This window comes from Phycodurus eques, chromosome 9, assembly GCF_024500275.1.
Source record: "Phycodurus eques isolate BA_2022a chromosome 9, UOR_Pequ_1.1, whole genome shotgun sequence".
NCBI classification, from domain to species: domain Eukaryota; kingdom Metazoa; phylum Chordata; class Actinopteri; order Syngnathiformes; family Syngnathidae; genus Phycodurus; species Phycodurus eques.
In genome coordinates, this window is record NC_084533.1 from 29223213 (window position 1) to 29241352 (window position 18140).

Genomic DNA, 18140 nt, shown 5'->3' on the forward strand with positions numbered 1-18140 from the left:
AGCTACAATATCTAAAAAATTATTTAAAAAAAAAATAGTGCTAAAACGGAGGCGCAACAGGCTAAGTCAGCCTGCATCTCATGTTAGGTGAAAAGAAATTAAGGACAAAGGCTTTTTCCAAAAGGAGGCTTTTTTTAAACGCATCCCCAATCTGTCATATTAAGGAACACAACTGTTGGGACAGAGGACGATCATAATAATATCGACAACACAATGAAGTACAGATGCAAATTCAATAAAAAACGCTCATCACACTGATCATGATGGGGATGCTGGATAACTACTTTTGCTAAATCAAGTGATACATTTTGTTTGCTGCAACATAGTACACATACACTCTTTTATTTTAAAAAAAACATGCTATACTGTACATGAGCTGAAACATACATTGTATCAGCTGCTTTTGTTAGAACATTTTTACTTTCGCTTTTTTTTATTATTTTTTTTTTACTAAATCATCCAATACAGTTTTCTTAAACGATGCGATAGATCAGGGTGTCAAACACACGGCCCGCGGGCCAGAACCAGACCGACAGGGGATCCAATCCTGCCGGTGTGCATGGAGAACACGTTCACTGCTATTTTTCAGAACAAGGAAATGTTGTTGCAAGATTTGTCCACTGTGGGGCGCACTGACGACACACACATGACATTGATGAGCTCGTGAAGGCCAAACGATGCCAAGTTTCGGGACCACGTTCATATAAAATGCCGTGCCACCTTAGCACTACAGTTCTGTGAAAATAAGTACCTCTTGTAGAAATAATTTAAGACATTGACTATTACAAAATTTCCGTCAAAAGGTTCAGTTCAAAAGAGGTTCGTTTGGTGGAACATTTTTTTAAAAATTTTTCCTGCATTGATATAACTTCTATTTTTATGTACACATTTACAAAGGACGCATAATTGAACGGTGCACGCTCACTCATTCATAATACTGTTGAAATCATTTTTGTTCATTTCAGATTGCTCATGATTTGAAACAAAACTTGCAACAAGATAATAATCAATGAATGGGAGTCTTTTCGTAATGTACTTTTGAATTGTTATTGATGGATTTTTAAGCCACAAATATGGTGGTCCGGCGCACTTGAAATCAAATTGGAGTGAATGTGGTCCATGAACTAAAATGAGTTTGACGCTCCCGCTATACACTAGATGAACTACTTTTGTTCGAACATGCCTTACGTGAGCTAAAACATACTACACATGCTGTGTATGTTCGGTGACAGCATGTATAAACAAGTCGCAGTAGCAGCGAGAAGTTATCAAATCCAAGAGTCAGCTAACACGCTAACCAAACGTGTTGTGTTTGAATGAGTCCAGGTGGGCCTCGCTTTATGAGCTGTCAGCACGGACGGCGAATTGCTGCGGTCAGCGCTTGTTTAATGGACGCTTAATGCCGCGGCTGGACACGCGGTAATGAGCTCAGGAGTGGGGCGGGGGGTGTAAGGTTGCGTGCGAATGCCGTGCTGACGAAGAACAAGTTCAGATGCTTTGAGCTTAGCACACACTTTGGGTGTCACGCGGAAACTCCCAAATGTCACTTTGGGACATGGTGCAAAAGGGCAAGAACAGGAAGACGGGAAAGACCGGGAGACGGGATGAATGGAAGACAAGATGACGGAAAGAATAGGAACAGCATGAAGACGGGAATAAAAGGGAAAAAGACAAGGGACAGGAAGGGAGGAAGGATGGAAGAATGAGAAAAAACAAAGACAAGGAGGCGGGAACGGCAAGAACACAGGACGAACGGACTGACCGGAATGACAACGGGAACAAGAAGGCTTGAAAAACAAAACATGGGAAGAAAGAAGAGAAGAGGAAAATAGAAAGGCCAGGAAGAAAAGAAGACCAAGATGGAATTGGAGGAACAGGAAAAAGAGAAATAACAGGAACAAACGGACAGAAGAAGTCAGGCCCAACCGATTAATCGGCAATTTCCAAATCTTTTTTTCAATTTTTTTTTCTTTTACACATTACAACAACAAAGGTCATATTTCAAACATGTAAAAACTGGCAGTTTTTTTGGTTGTTTTGTTTTTGGAGTTTTTTTTTTTTCAAAATTCCCCCCCCCGCCCATTAACACACTACAAAGTAAGACATTCAAACAAAAATCAGCCAATTTATTTTGATTTATTTTTCCACATTAACACACTTCAATGGAAGACAAAGATTATGACATTCAAAAAAATCAACAGAAAACAGCCACTTTTTTGTAGTTTTTTTTGCTGATTTCACCCCCCCCCCCACCCACCCACACGCACACATACATTAACATTGTAACAAAAGGTAAAACAAGACAAAGATAATGACATTCAAACAAACAAAAAAACTTAACAATAATCGGCATTTCCCCCCCCCCCCTGATTTTTGCCAATTTAGTTTTTTCCACAATAACACATTACATCATGAGACAAAGATAATGACATTCATCCATCCATTTTCTGAGCCGCTTCAATGACATTCAAACAAACATTTAAAATAATCGACAAGAATCTGCAAAATATCGGCCGATTTTTCTCTCTGTTGTATAGTTAAACAAATATTAAAGGACAAAGTATTGTAAGACAGTCAAATGTTCTGCCTGTAATTGATATCTTTATTGTTGTAAGTGTTAAGGGACCAAAAAGAAGTTGTTTTAGTCCTTCTATATTTTTCACATTAATCGGCCAATTATAATCGGTTATCGAAATTTCCGGGATCAGCATCAGCCTCGAAATAATCCGGATTGGTTGGGCGCTAAAAAGAAGGACAGGAAAAAGAAGAAGAGTTTGTGTGTGTGCTTGTTGTCTGTGTGGCGTCCACAGTAGAATGTGAAAATTGATGACAAACGTAAATTAGGAGAAAAAGATTCCCCAAGGACGAAAAGCAGCAAGGAGGAATCAACAGCATCCATTCGTGTGTGTGTGTGTGTGTGTGTGTGTGTGTGCGTGCGCGTTTGGCAGTGACTCCGCCGTCAAAACTTTCTAAATTTCACAGCAATGTCAAAATGAGTCACTTTTATTTCAAATCAAATCTTTGGTGGAACGCACTCCATGCGCTAAAACTTTTTTTTTTTTTTTTTTTTTCTTCGAAATGATGTCCTTTTAGCTCTGAATCAAATCCTTTTTTTTTTAAATTGGTCAATCCGACTCACTGTGTTTTTAATTGTCAAAACAAAAATACAATTCAAATATTATTTTAGAAATTAAAGAATGAGAAGAGGACGAAAACAAGGCCAGTTTAACATGTTTAATCCTCTTTTTTTTTTAAATATTTTTTAAAAAATTCAAATGGGTCAATCTGACCCGCTTTACTTTCAATCATTTAAAAAAAAAAAACACAATGAACAAATAAAATATAAGTAAAAGGCAAAAAACAAGGCCAGCAGACGCCTGTGTCTCTAATTAGCCGCGCTCACGTCTCAGCGGCGGCAAAGCGAGGCGTGTTAGCGGCAGGACGTCGGCGGCGGGGATAGCGGAAGCACGCGTTGAATGTCGGCCGGCGTGATGTTGGGACAGCCTGAGGCTAAACTCCGCCTCCAGCTCAGCTTTAATCCCGATTTTAAGCCTCGGCTTAAGCGGGGTTTAGCGCGACACGAGGGCGAGGCCTCGCGCGGAGGTGGAAGTCGACAACGCGCGGGTTACGGAGAACAGCTCGCCCCGAGTCCGTCTTTTATCCCGCTTGACGATGAACCGTGACAGCACGGCTTCCAGCGGCACCGTGCCTAAATTGAAAATGTGTCAGTAGATTTTTAATTCTTCAAATTCCTGTAAATGCTTCCATAGCAGGTAATTTCACCATTGATGAATGACATATGTGCATGACTTATTTTACTTATTTAAAATGTATTTGCTTGATTCCAACATGTACATCGGTTGCAAATAATGAACATGTCAAGCTAACATCTATTATCCTACCACATTTGAACTGTGTGCAAGCGATCTCGATGCTCTTTTTTTCCCCAGTGCAATAATTCCCCTTTTGTGTTTTTTGAGTGGAGTTTTTAGGACATTTGAACGCGTCCACTTGGCGAACGAACCCCTCAGAATTTGGGGCCATTCGAGTTTACCGGTGGACATTTTGAACTGAAACTTGTCAGCCAATTGGAGAAGGACTTCCCCAAGTCGCGGATGAATCCAAAGGGTCGAGGAGATATGTTGAGAAATCATCAATATATTTTCTTTTTTTTCTAACTTCGGTGTTGTTTTTTTTTTTGTTGTTTTTTGTTTTTTTGTTGTTTTTCAACCAGCTATTCTACAAAAATGTTCCCCAAAAAGGCCATTTTTCGCAGACATTAAAAAAAAAAAAAAGGAAAAAAAACTCAATTTCTTTGGAACCCTTCACCTAATTTTCAAAATTGTTGCTGTGTCGCACTCGGCATCAGATTGCCACTTTTGAGAAATTTTGTCACATTCATTCGAGTGATTGGGGAATTGCAAAGTCGCTACATCTGCAATCATTCACTCAGTCCTCACTCTCGAATCCCGACTAATGGATTCTGAGTGGACATTTTAGGAATTAACTCGATCTGCTACGAGTGATTGGCGAGTCGGTGGGGAATGATGAAGGATTGCCAATTAACTGCGTTCGCAATCATTCGCTCATTCCTGGCGACCGAATCGCTACAAAGGGATTTTTAGTGGACATTTTTGGAACTAACTCGATCTGCTATATTAAAAATCCCTTTTATGTGATCAGGCAGTCGGGCGGGAACGATGAATGAATTATTGGGGATTTTGAGTGAACTTTTTTAGGAACTATGTCGGAGGTGGAGGAGTTGAAGCAGCCAACCCAACCACACTCAACATTTTGAACCACTGTCATTTTGGGGAAATCTTGTCACGTTGCTAATAAGTCATTTGAGCGTATTTCTACAGCAAATTTTTAATTTAATGAATGTTTTTTTTTTTTTTACTTTTGTGACATAACATTTTGGTCATCTTAGGTCTCGAAAGCAGAAGAGAAGATTTCAGTGTTGTTGCCAAACAGAAACTACGTGATTGGTTATTTTTGCCGGCCGGCCACGGTTTTGTGCATGAGCAAGTGTTTAGTGTGTTGATGGTTGTCACGGCGACGTTGAGACGGCAGTGCGACATCACTTCCTGTCCGCAACGAGCGCTCTGGGCTAAAATGAAAGGAAGCCATTTTGACATGTAGTCTCGATGCATTATGAGCCCCCCTCCCTCACCCCCACTTGTCCTTGCATCATCACTCGATATGAAGTCTGTAGTGCATTTTCGAAGATACTAGTGCATTGTGCTTGTTTGACTTCCTCTTCCTCATCTCCATGGCCGCTGCACTCTGGTAGTTACTTTTGTTCTTTTAGACTCGTGCATCAACCCCCCCCCCCCCCTCCTTTTGTCCCGCTGCTACTGCCTTCACAGTATGATGCCCCCTCCCCCACCCTTGCTGCCAACATGACCCCCCCCCCCCCCCCCCGACCCTCCTCCCGCCCCCCCTCCCTTGTTGGCAGCGTGCGATGGCGGCCTCCCTCGCTGTCTCTTGCCCCGCCCCCCCATAGTTGCGTTGTTTTCCTCAACCGGGACAAACAACGAGGAGTTGCTCAGCTGTTGTTAGTCTTGAGTAGGAACAAAATCATCAACAAACAGACAATTTGTGTTGTGTTTAATTGTCATCTTTTTTTATTATTAGACCCCAAAGGCTCCAAAACTGAAGCTACTCACAAGAAAGGTACTTTGCTCTTTCTTTTCTCCCCACAAAGGCTTTTTTTCTTCCTCCATGGCAGCGATGCTGTTTGCTTGGGAAATGAACATTTGATGAGATTTGCAGTGTTGGGAAATTCACTTGGTTACAGTTGCAAGTTAACCTGTTGGAAGTGTAATAGTCTTTAGAGAATAGTGTTTCTTTTAATAGTGTTTCTTTCTCAAAGTAATATAACTAATTACATTTGAATGAATGACTTTTCTTGATTTTGAATGAATGCATCAACGGGACCCTTGGATACTTCCTTGAAAAAAAGTGGATTAAAACCACAGACCATTACTTTGGAATTAACCACATATTTGTTCTTTACACAAATAATATGAATAAATATATGCTTGTTGCATTATAGTTGTGAAGCATGTGGAAAACATAGCATGTTGAGCTAATGACCAATTTTCATCATTTCAACAGTATCGCAATAAGTAAATGTTCCATAAAAAAGAGGAAACTGTTCAAAAGTCAATGTTGTTTTCAAAAGTCAAACTATGAGTCGATGAGTAATAATATATTAATAATAATTGAAGTCGTGTTTTTCCTACCTACCGGTCGTTGATGCATAGCGGCATTTTTTTGTCTCTCTCCACATTTTGTGACGTTGTTCCAAAATGGATTCAATGGATTAATTTCTTCAGAACTGAAAAAGTCTCTCAAAGTGAAGCTTTGTGAATACTTAGTGCATCCGGAAAGTATCCCCAATGCGCCACTTTGTCCGCATTTCGCTATTCCAAAATGGAATACAGCGGTACACAAGATGGACTAACGATGGGCTTCTACGTGGAATTCTGTAGCAACGGATATCTGAACACAAACGGTGCAAACGGACAAAAGAACAACACTCACAGGTGTATAATCTTTATGGTCTGTAAGAACAACTCATATCAGTGCAGTTTTCTGAAGCATGAAGAGTCTCTTTGTATAGCCAAATGTGTGTAGTGGCCAAGGTGCAATGTCCATTCAATTGAATCCAAACTGTTGAATTCTTTCCACTTGATTTCATGATGTCATTACAGTGTCAATTTGCAGACTTTGGAAGGGAACCTATTCCCTGTTAATCACAGAAGCCCACTGCTTATTTGTATTTTTTACCCGATTCCCTGCTTGTTCACGGTGGGTGGGATTCATGATCATTTTAATTACAGTCAATTACTCACAGATTTTTTGCTGTATTTATAGACAAGACATCAATCAATAAGTCCATTTTTCACAATATGAATATACTTGAAATGATTCACTGCACCACAGTCCGCTAGCAGTCGCGGCCATGTTTGACAACGAATGAGCTTCCAGTCGCAGGCCGTAGCGAACGAAAGAAAATCCCGTGTAAGTATTGCGCAACAGACGCTTCATTGTTGTCACCGTGTGGAGTATTTTGAGCAGTATTCCGAATGTTGTCCTACTGTTCTTGTCCTGTTCCCCGTTGAGGCCCCAAACGTGATGACGACATGTTTACAACGGCCCCCGGCAAAAACACACCCAGCCTTACCTTCGTGTGACATTTAAATATACACCATGACCGTGACTCAACCTGGATGCGCGTGTGTGCGCGCACGCGAGTGTAATTGTGCGTCTTTGCGCACGTGCGAGTGCGCTTGCGCGCTCAGCTGCCATCATACATCTTCCTTCCTGTCGAGATGATTCAAAGCATCAAGCTAACAGCACAGCATCAATGCACTTCATTAAATGGCGCGGACGCACACGCAGGAGATCAAATGTCCGTCTGCGCAAAACCAAGCTAACAGCACAGCACCGACGCACTTCATTAAATTACGCACACGTACATTGAAACAATTTATACACACGCACACATTTCCCTAAACACACGCACCTGTAGACGTTTTATGATTTACGGAGTCAATCGCACCGCACTTCAGTTGGGTGTAGCACTGCAGCCCCGTGCAACTCTTTCATTGTTGCAGATGTGTAATGATGGACTTTTCTCATCCTGTTTACAATTAGTGCTTTGTCTTTTGTCTTCGTTTCTCTCTTCCCTCGAGAAACTTTGTTCTGTTCGACTGCTTGATTCTGGTTCTCAATAAACATCAATTATAATACGAAGAAACCACAGCGGAAGCTTAAAAACTCCACTGTGACACAGTAAAACTGTTCCGGCCTCAAAAGGATACAGATCGTCCATTCTGCTTCACCTAACAGCCGAACAGGACAAAATAGTTTTGTTTTTTTTATTAAATAAAGAAATAATATATGTATATATATTTTTTTTTACAAACACACACAGGAGATAAAATGTCCATCTGCACAAAACCAAGCTAACGGCACAGCATCAACACACTTCATTCAATTACACGCACACACAGAGACTCATTGACACACAGATTTAAACGCGCACACACAACCGCACATGCACTCACACACGCATGCACACACACACACACACACACAGACCACCTTTTTAATCCAGTGATGACGAAGCGGGTATCGATGGCCGTCCCTCTGCCGACCCGTCAGGTTTGCGCGGGCTCGACCGGCGTGTGTAAAACGCGTTCCACTTAAGTCCCGCAGGGGTCACTAACGCTCTCCAACTCTTGCAGACTGTCAAAACAAATCAAGAAGACAAAAACATTGAAAAACAACCCGAATTGCTGCGAGACACACGGCCGTGGATGGTCACACAATTCCCCTCGGAACGCGGCTTTGACCATCAAAGACGCACTCGGCGCTATCGCGAGATGGTCGGAGTGGGCGCACAGCGACAGGAAGTGAGCCTTGAATGCTTCCAGCAGATTTACGATTCCAATATTGCAGATCTTAAAACTATCACCAATGTAAAGTCGACACTTCATTAAACTGAAAACAACACCGCCGCCATCACTTTGGTCACACACACACACACACACACACACACACACACACATTTAAACACACAAATACTCTTATTAACTGACACGACAAACTTTCTAGTCTTTGGAGTGCCACAAGCATCAGTACCAGGCCCACTCATGTTATTTTTTTGTGCACAGTATGACGGTATCACGTCACTAAAAATCTGGTCGGCCCAGTAGAGCACTGTCTGTGTATTGTCTGTTGGATATTGTTTGTTTACAGGGCATAGTCTTTGGTGTGCCACAAGAGCCAGCCCCCTTTCCACCAAACAGGTGGTAGCAGGAGTTCGTAGTAGCAAAAGGTTCCTGTGGCCCATGTAGTTTGCGTTTCCATCGCACCTATTAGTTCAAGGTAACTTATACAAATGAGAGAAATGCTCATTACTGACACTTGCTTGATCTAAAAAAAATAATAATAATAAGCCGCAGGCCAGGTTAGGAGTTAGGGTTAGCGTTAACCCGGCCAGGCCGCTCCTTAGCAAGACCGAGACTCAGCGGCCCTCCCGCGGACCCCAGCGCCTTGTCGGCGGCCCCTCCACGGCTCGGTATCAGCGGCGGGCTGTCCGGTGAGCACCAAGTTTCTCCGACTTGCTCCTGCTCCGCATGCACTGTAGTATGAAGGCATCACATTTCTAAGCTTCTAGAAAAGACTTCGGTTGAGAATCAATCACAATACGACACTAAACTAAACTGACTGACCGTATGAGGCTCTTTGCTTCGTCTTCTTCTGTCTTTGTGTCTATTGAAAGCATGTATAGAAAAGCTCGCGTGCGTGTGCTGCTGTGTGATAAAGTTTGAGGGAATAAAAAAAAGCTTGACGTTTTTACTGGTAGCTGTCACCTTGAGTCCACAACAACAATAAAAGGTTCCTGCAGCACACAGTGGTCGCGTTTGCGTACTTCAGACATCAGCGTCACAAATGCGACTTCATTAAAAGACTCACTGGAAGAAATAGATTCTTGAGAAGTTCTCTGCACTTTTTTTGATGAGCTGCGACAAAGAGCATCATTCGGTCTTTCGTTCTCGTGAGGGCTCGGCGACCTGATGAAGAAGTTTCGAGAAGCGAGACGGAAAATGTTAGCAGACTTTCGAGTTGAGAAGACGAAGCCTGATGAGTTTTTCTTTTGTTTTTTCTCAGCCTGAGAGCTGTTAGCGTGTGCAGTAAATGCGGGAAATAGCTCAATAACGCTAAACTCTCCCGCTCGCCAATACCATGAATATTTAACGAAGGAGCACAATCCTCATTAAAGTCTCACAAATTCATGTTTTTCCCTTGCTTTAATGAGCTCTTTTTGCTTGTTTACATCCACTGAAACGTCTTCGAACGCGACACTCAGGATCATGAAGATGATTGGGTCTTTGATTAGCGTCACTTCTTTTGTTTGACTTTTGTGGCTCAATTAAAATTAGAGGTCAATTAATGCACAACTACTGGTAATCAGTTATCAAAATTAATTGACAACTACTTTGATAATCATTTAGAGACCTCGTTTAACTTAAAATTGTCCAAATGCTCAGAATTTCAGTCTGTCAACAATAAATATTCCCCGATTTCTGAAGTCCTCAATGAACGCAGACTCAAAATAAGACATATGTAAACATCTGCTTTTTACTTTGGAAAACAATGATCAACATTTTTTCTGATGTTAAGGACGAAACGACAAAGTGAGTCCTCATCACTATATGTCAATTTGAGATAATGGTCCATTTTTTTTTAAAATAAAGGGATGGAAAATAGAACAAATGTTTTTTCGATCCGATTGATGGCTTATCCATGCATCCAACCGTGTTCTGTACCGCTTCTGCTCGCGGGCTTCATATGCTTTTGATTCCAAAATATGCTCTTACAGCTTAGACAGCTCCAACTCATGATCATTAACAAAGTGCAGTGCTTGGGAACATGAGGCAAGTCAATGACCAAGACACTTGATTCAGTCACAGTGCATGTCATACGTGTCGACCAATTTGCAGCCTTTGTTTAACTAATGACTAATAAAACAAAGGAAACGCACTATATTCTTCACTAGCCCTAACTAAAATGCACACGACGACTAACTAGAATATCGAAAACGATCCGAAATCTTTCTAAACGGAGCCGTCTGGGGCAATGACGCGGCGTGACGTATTGCACGTTTTCAGCACATGGTCGGTCAACTCACGTGCACCCGAGCAGCCAGCGGCGCAAGCGCAACGGCCGGGGACGAGGGATCGGCATGCTCCAGCTGGAAATGCAGTCACTGCTTCGAGTTGGGTTGTGCACTATGCGCACGCACGCACGGTTGCCTTCGTGGCCCCCACACGATGGGCAGAGTTGCTGCGGTCCGTCTGTCTGTCTGTCTGGCGATCCATCGATCAGTTAAGTCGTCAAAGAAGTGTACTGAGAATGGTGTGCCGGTTTGCATTTCGGCGGCTATTTGGCATGCCGAGTCTGCGCTAAGTTGCTGATTTAATGTGGCTTCAACTACATTTTTCTTTTTTTTATTGAAGTTATTTGTTCATGTTGACGACGTCATTGTGTAACTTGTGTGGCGTACGTGACCGAGTAATGAGCGAATCTTTTTTTTTTTTTTTTTTGTACCGTGGATAAGTGATATTCCTGCCACTCGACAGCTGCTAAAAGTATCGAAAAAGTTCATTTTTTCCTAACTAAGTTACTTTTGAGCTAAAGTAACTGTGCTACTTTTTCAAGGTAACTGTGGCAACACTGGTTGTTTCGTAACCCGACCTCGGTTCTGTTTATTCTAGCTGGCTTATAATAGGCACAGTGTACACACACAGATTTGGTCTGTGTAGGTTCCATCTGAATTCTATAGATATTTATGTTTTGTAGGTTTGTGTGTTCTGTCTGGATTATACACATTGTAGGTTATGTCGGTATATAGGATCTATCTGGGTTCTGTAGGTCTTTAGTTCCTTTGGTTTGTGTCTAGCTGGGTTATGTTTCTTCTATACATTTTCTATGGATTCTTTAGCACTAGATGTTCCATCTGGATTCCGTAGATCTTTAGCTTCTATCAGGATTCAGCAGGTCTTTACATTCTGTAGGTTTATACTGTAGGTCTACCGTGGTTATGTTTGTTGTGTCTGGTTTCTTCTATCTATCTATCTATTCTATCTGGGTTATATAGGTCGAGTGTATAGTTTTTATAAGGGTTTTATCATTCTAGCTGGGTTCTATAGCACTGTAGGTAATATCAGGATTCTATAGACCTGTAGGTTCTGCAGGTTTATAGGTTCCGTCTGGGTTCTTCAGCACTATAGGTTCAATCTGGAGTCTGTACGTCTTTACTTTCGGGTGGTTTATAGCTCATTTTGAGTTATGTTTGTTCTATCTGGTTCCTATGGGTTCTGTCTGGGTTCTTTAGCACTTCTATAGATCTTTACGTTCCGTCGCTTTATATCTATTAGGTCTCTTTCGGTTATAGCCGAGTCATATAGGTCTATAGATTCAATTTGGATTCTGTAGGGCTTTAGGTTGGGAAGGTTTATAGGTTCTTCCTGGGTTCTATAGGTGCCATCTTGTTTTTCTAGCTCTAGAGGTTCCACAGGTCCACATTGGTATGTGCTGGTCATCTTGTCGTCGTTATTAGTTTTGCTCGAGTTCCTTACGACAAAGACACTTTTGTTTCACCATCTTTTCCAGCTCGCTCACGGTCCAATCACAGCTCTGCATACGCCGACCAATCGCCATACACGTGCACTCTAAACGGACTACCGTTGTGCTGCTCTCACATACACACACACACAAAGCGCCTGCGGGGATGCGCACACGCTGACAGGGAGAGTGATTGGCAATCAAAGTAATCCAGACTCCTTCCTTCGGCCCGCCTGTGGAATTAGACGGCGTCTTGCAGCAGGATATTAAAGCGCCCGACCGACCCGCTGTGTGCGCGTGCTTGTGTGTTTGCCCAAAGCCCGCCGTGACCTGAAGGCAAATAAATCCCGTAAATAATAAAAGTCCAACAAACAAGCCTGGAGTCAACATGGCGGCGCAGGGCCCCGCCGCTTGTTTGCCGCCATGTTTGTATAGGCTCAGAATGCACTCGTCGATATTTACTGCCGTTTACACACACACACACACGCACACGCACGCATGCAGTAATCACATTTTAATGGACTCGTGTTCTCAGTTGATGTTTCTACTTGGGATGTAACGGGTTTCCTGGTTAAAAGAAATCACAGTCAGTATTAAATGATATTTCATAAGTGATTATCGATTTGCGCTGTTTGGGACTGTGGTCGAACGTTCGCCAAATGGAAGAGTCCAAGATGAAGAACGATGTATTTTTCCACAGCAAAACATTTTGTAAGATAAATCAAGTGACAGCCATCGCAATATCTTTGCACCTCCAACTACAAACCCCAATTCCAATGACGTTAAGATGCGTGTTTTGCCGATGTGGGAGGAAAGCGGAGACCCCGGAGAAAAGCCACGCAGGCACGGGGAAAACATGCAAACTCCACACAGGCGGGGCCGGGATTTGAATCCCGGTCCTCAGAACTGTGAGGCAGACGCTCTAACCAGTCGCCCACCGTGCCGCCGAAAACGTCACCATTCTGAAATATTTATCAGTGAACTTGTTTTATACAGAGTGGAAACATCACGTCCACTCTGGCGCGCGCGCGTGCACACACACACACACACACACACACACACACACACAGGCACACACAGAGTGCAGTGATGTTTATGTAGGACGAAGTTTGACTTTGAAACGAATTTCTGGACGCTGGGGTCCTCACGGGTCATCTGACATGGATTTTTCATCTATGTTAATATTTCATCAAGATGGCGGCTGATGGCGGCGCCGCCTGAAGGACGATAAAACACTTCGATTGACCTCTGTGTGCGTGTGTGCGCGCCCACGCATCACAGCGGACTCAACGTCGATGTTCCCGCTTGGGATGCAACGGGTTTACCGGTTAAAATAAATGACTTTGTTAATATTAGATGGCGTTCAATTTGTGATTAGCCTTTGTACCGTTTTTAGCATCTGGGACTTGAGTCGAACATTGTTCGATAAATGGAAGAGGCCAAGCAGAAGTCCAATGTGTCACTGTGCTACGTCACCGACAGAATCTTTCCACAACGAAAAATGACGAAATATAAAACGAGTGATGACGATGTCGATATTTTTGCACCTACCAAGAAGATTAGTTTTGGGGTTTGTGTCTACCTGGGCTGCACTGTACTGTTCAAATGTGATTCTCGTTGGTACCGTTTTCAGTATGTAGGAGTTCAGCCAAATGTCGTTAGCCTAACGTAAGTCCGATGTGTTACGTACAAAAGTACGTAATGTAATTTTCCACAACGAAACATGACGAAAGACAAATTAAATGACTGCAATGCCGATATTTATGTGCCTACAAACAAGACTCTTTGCATATTTCTTGTTTCGGTGGTATTTATTAAAAGCATTGTGTTTATTAATATTCTTCCAAGCAATGAACGGCCACGTTAAGGACCCCAAAATGCCCAGAAACTCGGGCCCGACCGATATGGATTCCTTGAGGCCGATGATTCCGAGAACCGATTAATCGGCCGATTGATTTAAAAAATAGAAAATAAGGTCCCTTAAGGCTTACAACAATAAAGATATCAATTACAGACAGAACATTCGACTGTTTTATAATACTTTGTCCTTGAGTATTTGTTCAACCTTACAACAGAGAGTCTCCTTTTTTTTTAATGTCATTATCTTTGTATTTATGTTGTAACGTGTTAATGTGTAAGGCGATTTTTGCCGATTTGAAAAGGGCTCATATCGGCCGATGAAATTCGCTGGCCGATGAGTCGGTCGGGCCCTACTAAAAACGATATATTTTTAAGTGCGTGTATCCTGATGCAAATGTCTGCATTTTGGGGTTCCCCAACATGACCGACGGAAATGCACTCAGGACTCCTCGCGGAAAGCTGGGAAAAAAGGAGCCCGGCACCAGTTTGACCGGTAAACGTGAAATTGTCGATCGTAACAGGACGCACGAAAACGGGACGAGGATCCGTGCGTGAAGTTGAATAGGAAAGGAGCCGTTTTTGGAAAAGCACAGCGCTGGTACTTTGATGGTACTTCGGGGGATTCTCTGGTTTAAAGTATGTTCCTCATTTCAGTTTATCGTTTTTTATTTCAATGCAAATAAATGTATATGGTGTATCGGACTGCCAGTTTTTCCTCTCAAAATTCAACTGGGTGTTTTTTTTTTTAAATGTCCGTATAAAATTGCAACAATGACATTGATACGCGTGTCGTTTTTGATTCCCAAAATGTCGAATTGTGAAATGTTCCCGTGGTTTGACGTGTGGCGTGCTCTCCTGCTCCTCAGGTCCTCCCGTCAACGTCACCTGCAACATCTTCATCAACAGTTTTGGCTCCATCGCTGAGACCACCATGGTAAGTCGCTTTGTTTGATGGAATAAGACTTAAGAAAATGTTGAAGTCAACTTCTGCTCTGCATGGACATGCTCAACTCAGCAGCATCAAACTTGTTCTCACCGCATCGTAGTTGGGGTTGCCCTCAGCGGCCGCTATAATGTTCTCAGTTCGGAACGGACCTTCGTTTGAAGTTAGCCATTCGGTTCACGAAGGAACAAAATGCAAAACAAAGCGCTTGTGTTTTGTGTTTGTGAACAGGGACAGACCGATTGAATTGCATTTCAAAGGAAACGGCAACAGCTTCAGTCTTTTCTTTTTAGGAAAGTAAAACATCGATAGTTTGTCTTCTTTTCTTGGAAAATACAAGCATCCCTCACTATATCGCAGTTCACATTTAGTGGGTTCAGTGCAGTGCAGATTTTTTTGATTGTACTTATATCACAGAGTAGTCGCTATATCGCAGTCAGGACGAAAGAGTGCGTAAAAGACATCATGTCCAAAGTTTGGGATCATTTCAATAAAAGAAGCTAAATATGCAACGTGCCTATTGGAAAGTCAAACTGTCTTAAGTTACTCAACTGCACATCTGTGGTAAAGTAAAATTCGTGAGCTAATTGAATATAGCCTACCACTGCTAGTTACAATGAATTGGAATTCATAACAGGTGGTTTGGATAGCGGGAGGATGGAAACAGCCGCTGATGCTCTCTCGATCGCTTTATATAAACGAAAGGGTATCAAAAGACAGTAAACGGAAGCACATCCTCAGCAAACATGCCGGTAGGCTCAACAGATGCCGGCACTGAACACCAGAGTGGCTTAGGTTCAGCCAACCAATTTGACGTTATCCATCGTTGGCATTCATGTGTCAGTCGGCGTCAGGTGTTTGTGTTGGACTCATAAAAGGTTTCAAATCTCCTGCCTTAGTTCATATATTCTGTGGGTAACCCCAATTGTTAAGCAACCCATCATATTACAATATTACACCTGCATTTATTTTCCATCCATCCATCTTCAACACCGCTTATCCTGGTTAGGGTCGTGGGACGCTGGAGCCTATCCCAGCTGACTTCGGGCGAAAGGCGGACTACACCCTGAACTGGTCGCCAGTCAGTCGCGGTGCATTTATTTTGTCATTTTCATTTTTAATGCTATTTTTCAATAGTCAATTTCAGGACAAATTGCGGTAAGCCGTGACGGCCTGCATAAAATGACGTGGAGGTCCGGAGGTGGCCCCCGAGCCGCGAGTGTTACATAAGAAACAATCGAAATTGTTTTTCATATACAAATCAGGTAAGAAATGGCTCCTGTGTGTTTAATAAATCCAATTTTGAATGGAACTTTATTGAAAGGATAGAAGTTTTTTACCTTATTCTCCTGTTCAGTATGTTTTTATTGAGATGCGCGTGTAAAACCAAAATCACTTGCACACGATGCTACGGCAGCCGAACAAGCCAATAAATGGCGTCGGTACCGCTGGGCTTCTCTCCCTGTGGTTGTCCCGCCGGATGGGCCCGACCAGCAGGAGCCATGTCTCTTAATCCCTCACTCAGCACTTTTTTTCACTCGTCACATCCGGGCGCACGCACATACTCAGGGTTTTCCCGGGGGGGCCGGTGAGGGGTCTGGAGAATGCGGGTGTCGGACCGGGTTTCAGTACGTCAGTGCCGTTTCCCGGCTGGGCGTCGGCATCGGGCCCCCGCGACCTCCTCAGTGCTCCGTCCGCCGGGCCGCACTCGAGCGAACTCCTGGGCCCGACCCCGCCTCTCCGTTGGGTGGGGCGGGGTCCTCGGCCCCCGCGGTGCAGGCACGGCGATTGCAGGGCACTTCTGTCAGTCACTGTGCCTGCGAAACGGTGTCCGCGGGCACACACCCCTGGGACTTTTCCACTGGGTGAGGGGCCACTCACTCATTGCGACAAATAATTAAGAACGATGCGAATTTCTTGGGTATCCCCTCACTTGCAATCTGGTCCTCCAGATATTTCTCATTTACATAGCCACTCCCACCGCACTTCAGTTGGACAGCCGGGTTCACGACCCCTGTCCTGCACGCTTCCCCTCCTGTCCTCTCTTGTCCTGTCCTTCCCTCACAGGGTGTAGCACTACTGACCCATACAACACCCGAATCCAATGTGTCATTGTTCGAGGTATATAATGATTTACTTTCCTCATCTTGTTTACAGCTAGTGTCATCTTTTGTTGTCTTCTTTTCCAATATTATTTAGTTACCATTTCATTCTCTCTCCTTGATTGTTTCTGTCACACCCCTTTAAAAACCTTGTTCTGTTCGACTCAGTGGCTGTAATTATCAATAAATATCCATCAGAAACCACAGTGGAAGCGTCCTTTTCATGCTTACTTGGGGCATTAGTCAACTCATTTGCAAATTCCTGGTTTGATTTCTTATCATGAGTTATTTTTGTCGTTATAAATGATGATGCACAATGAGCTCCAATATATTGTGCATCTCGGGAACAACATGTTAAATATTGATAAATCACAGGATTGCGCATCAAACGGGCGTACTCACCTTTTGAGCACAAATCTGCGTGTAGGCACGATTAGCGAATCAGGCCCAATGTCTGCCGCCGATCGCCGCGATAACGCGCCGTCTTCTTCCGCACAGAGAAACGGCGACACCGGTTGCGCAACATTTCAAGGGAACGAGACGAGCTGCTTTGATTGGCCGTCGACGAAAGTGGCTGGAAACGCTGTCGATACACTTTGACCGTTGACCGTGTTCCGTATGCTTTTTGTGTGCGCGTGTAAATGTGCTTGCGTGTGTGTGTGTGTGTTTTCCCGAGAGAGACAAGTGAGCAGTGACTCGTCTGTAATCCGTGCCAGCAGATTAGAAAGAAAAACAACAAAGTACGTAAATAATCGGATTTATCATCTTTTCTCCAAAAGCTAAATCCGTTTAGAAGATCCCGTGACAACAAGTGTGTGCGTGTGTGTGTGTGTGTGTGTGTGTGTGTGTGTGTGTGTGTGTGTGCGTGCGCTTTCTCTCCTTTGCTTGATTTGAATGTAAGACAACGTGGACCTTTTCTTTAAGAGTTCTTATTAGCACATCAAAGAAAATGAATCATCCTTCCATCCATTTTTCTTCCCGCTTCCCCTCCTGACGGGTCGCGGGCGTGCCGGAGCCTATCCCAGCTATCTTCGGGCGAGAGGCGGGGTACACCCTGAACTGGTCGCCAGCCAATCGCAGGGCACATACAG

The 18140-nt window shown here is 43.3% G+C and overlaps 1 protein-coding gene across 4 annotated transcripts in view; it reads left to right on the forward strand.

Moving 5' to 3' along the window:
• glra1 (glycine receptor, alpha 1) overlaps positions 1–18140 on the forward strand; it is a 75123-nt gene that overhangs the window by 31196 nt on the left and 25787 nt on the right. For 3 of the 4 annotated variants that reach the window (XM_061685244.1, XM_061685243.1, XM_061685245.1), the window contains exon 3: positions 14871–14938. In XM_061685244.1, coding sequence (XP_061541228.1) covers positions 14871–14938 — 68 coding nt within the window. Of the gene's footprint in view, positions 1–5637; positions 5677–14870; positions 14939–18140 lie in introns of all 4 variants that reach the window. The other variant, XM_061685246.1, reaches the window with a different exon arrangement.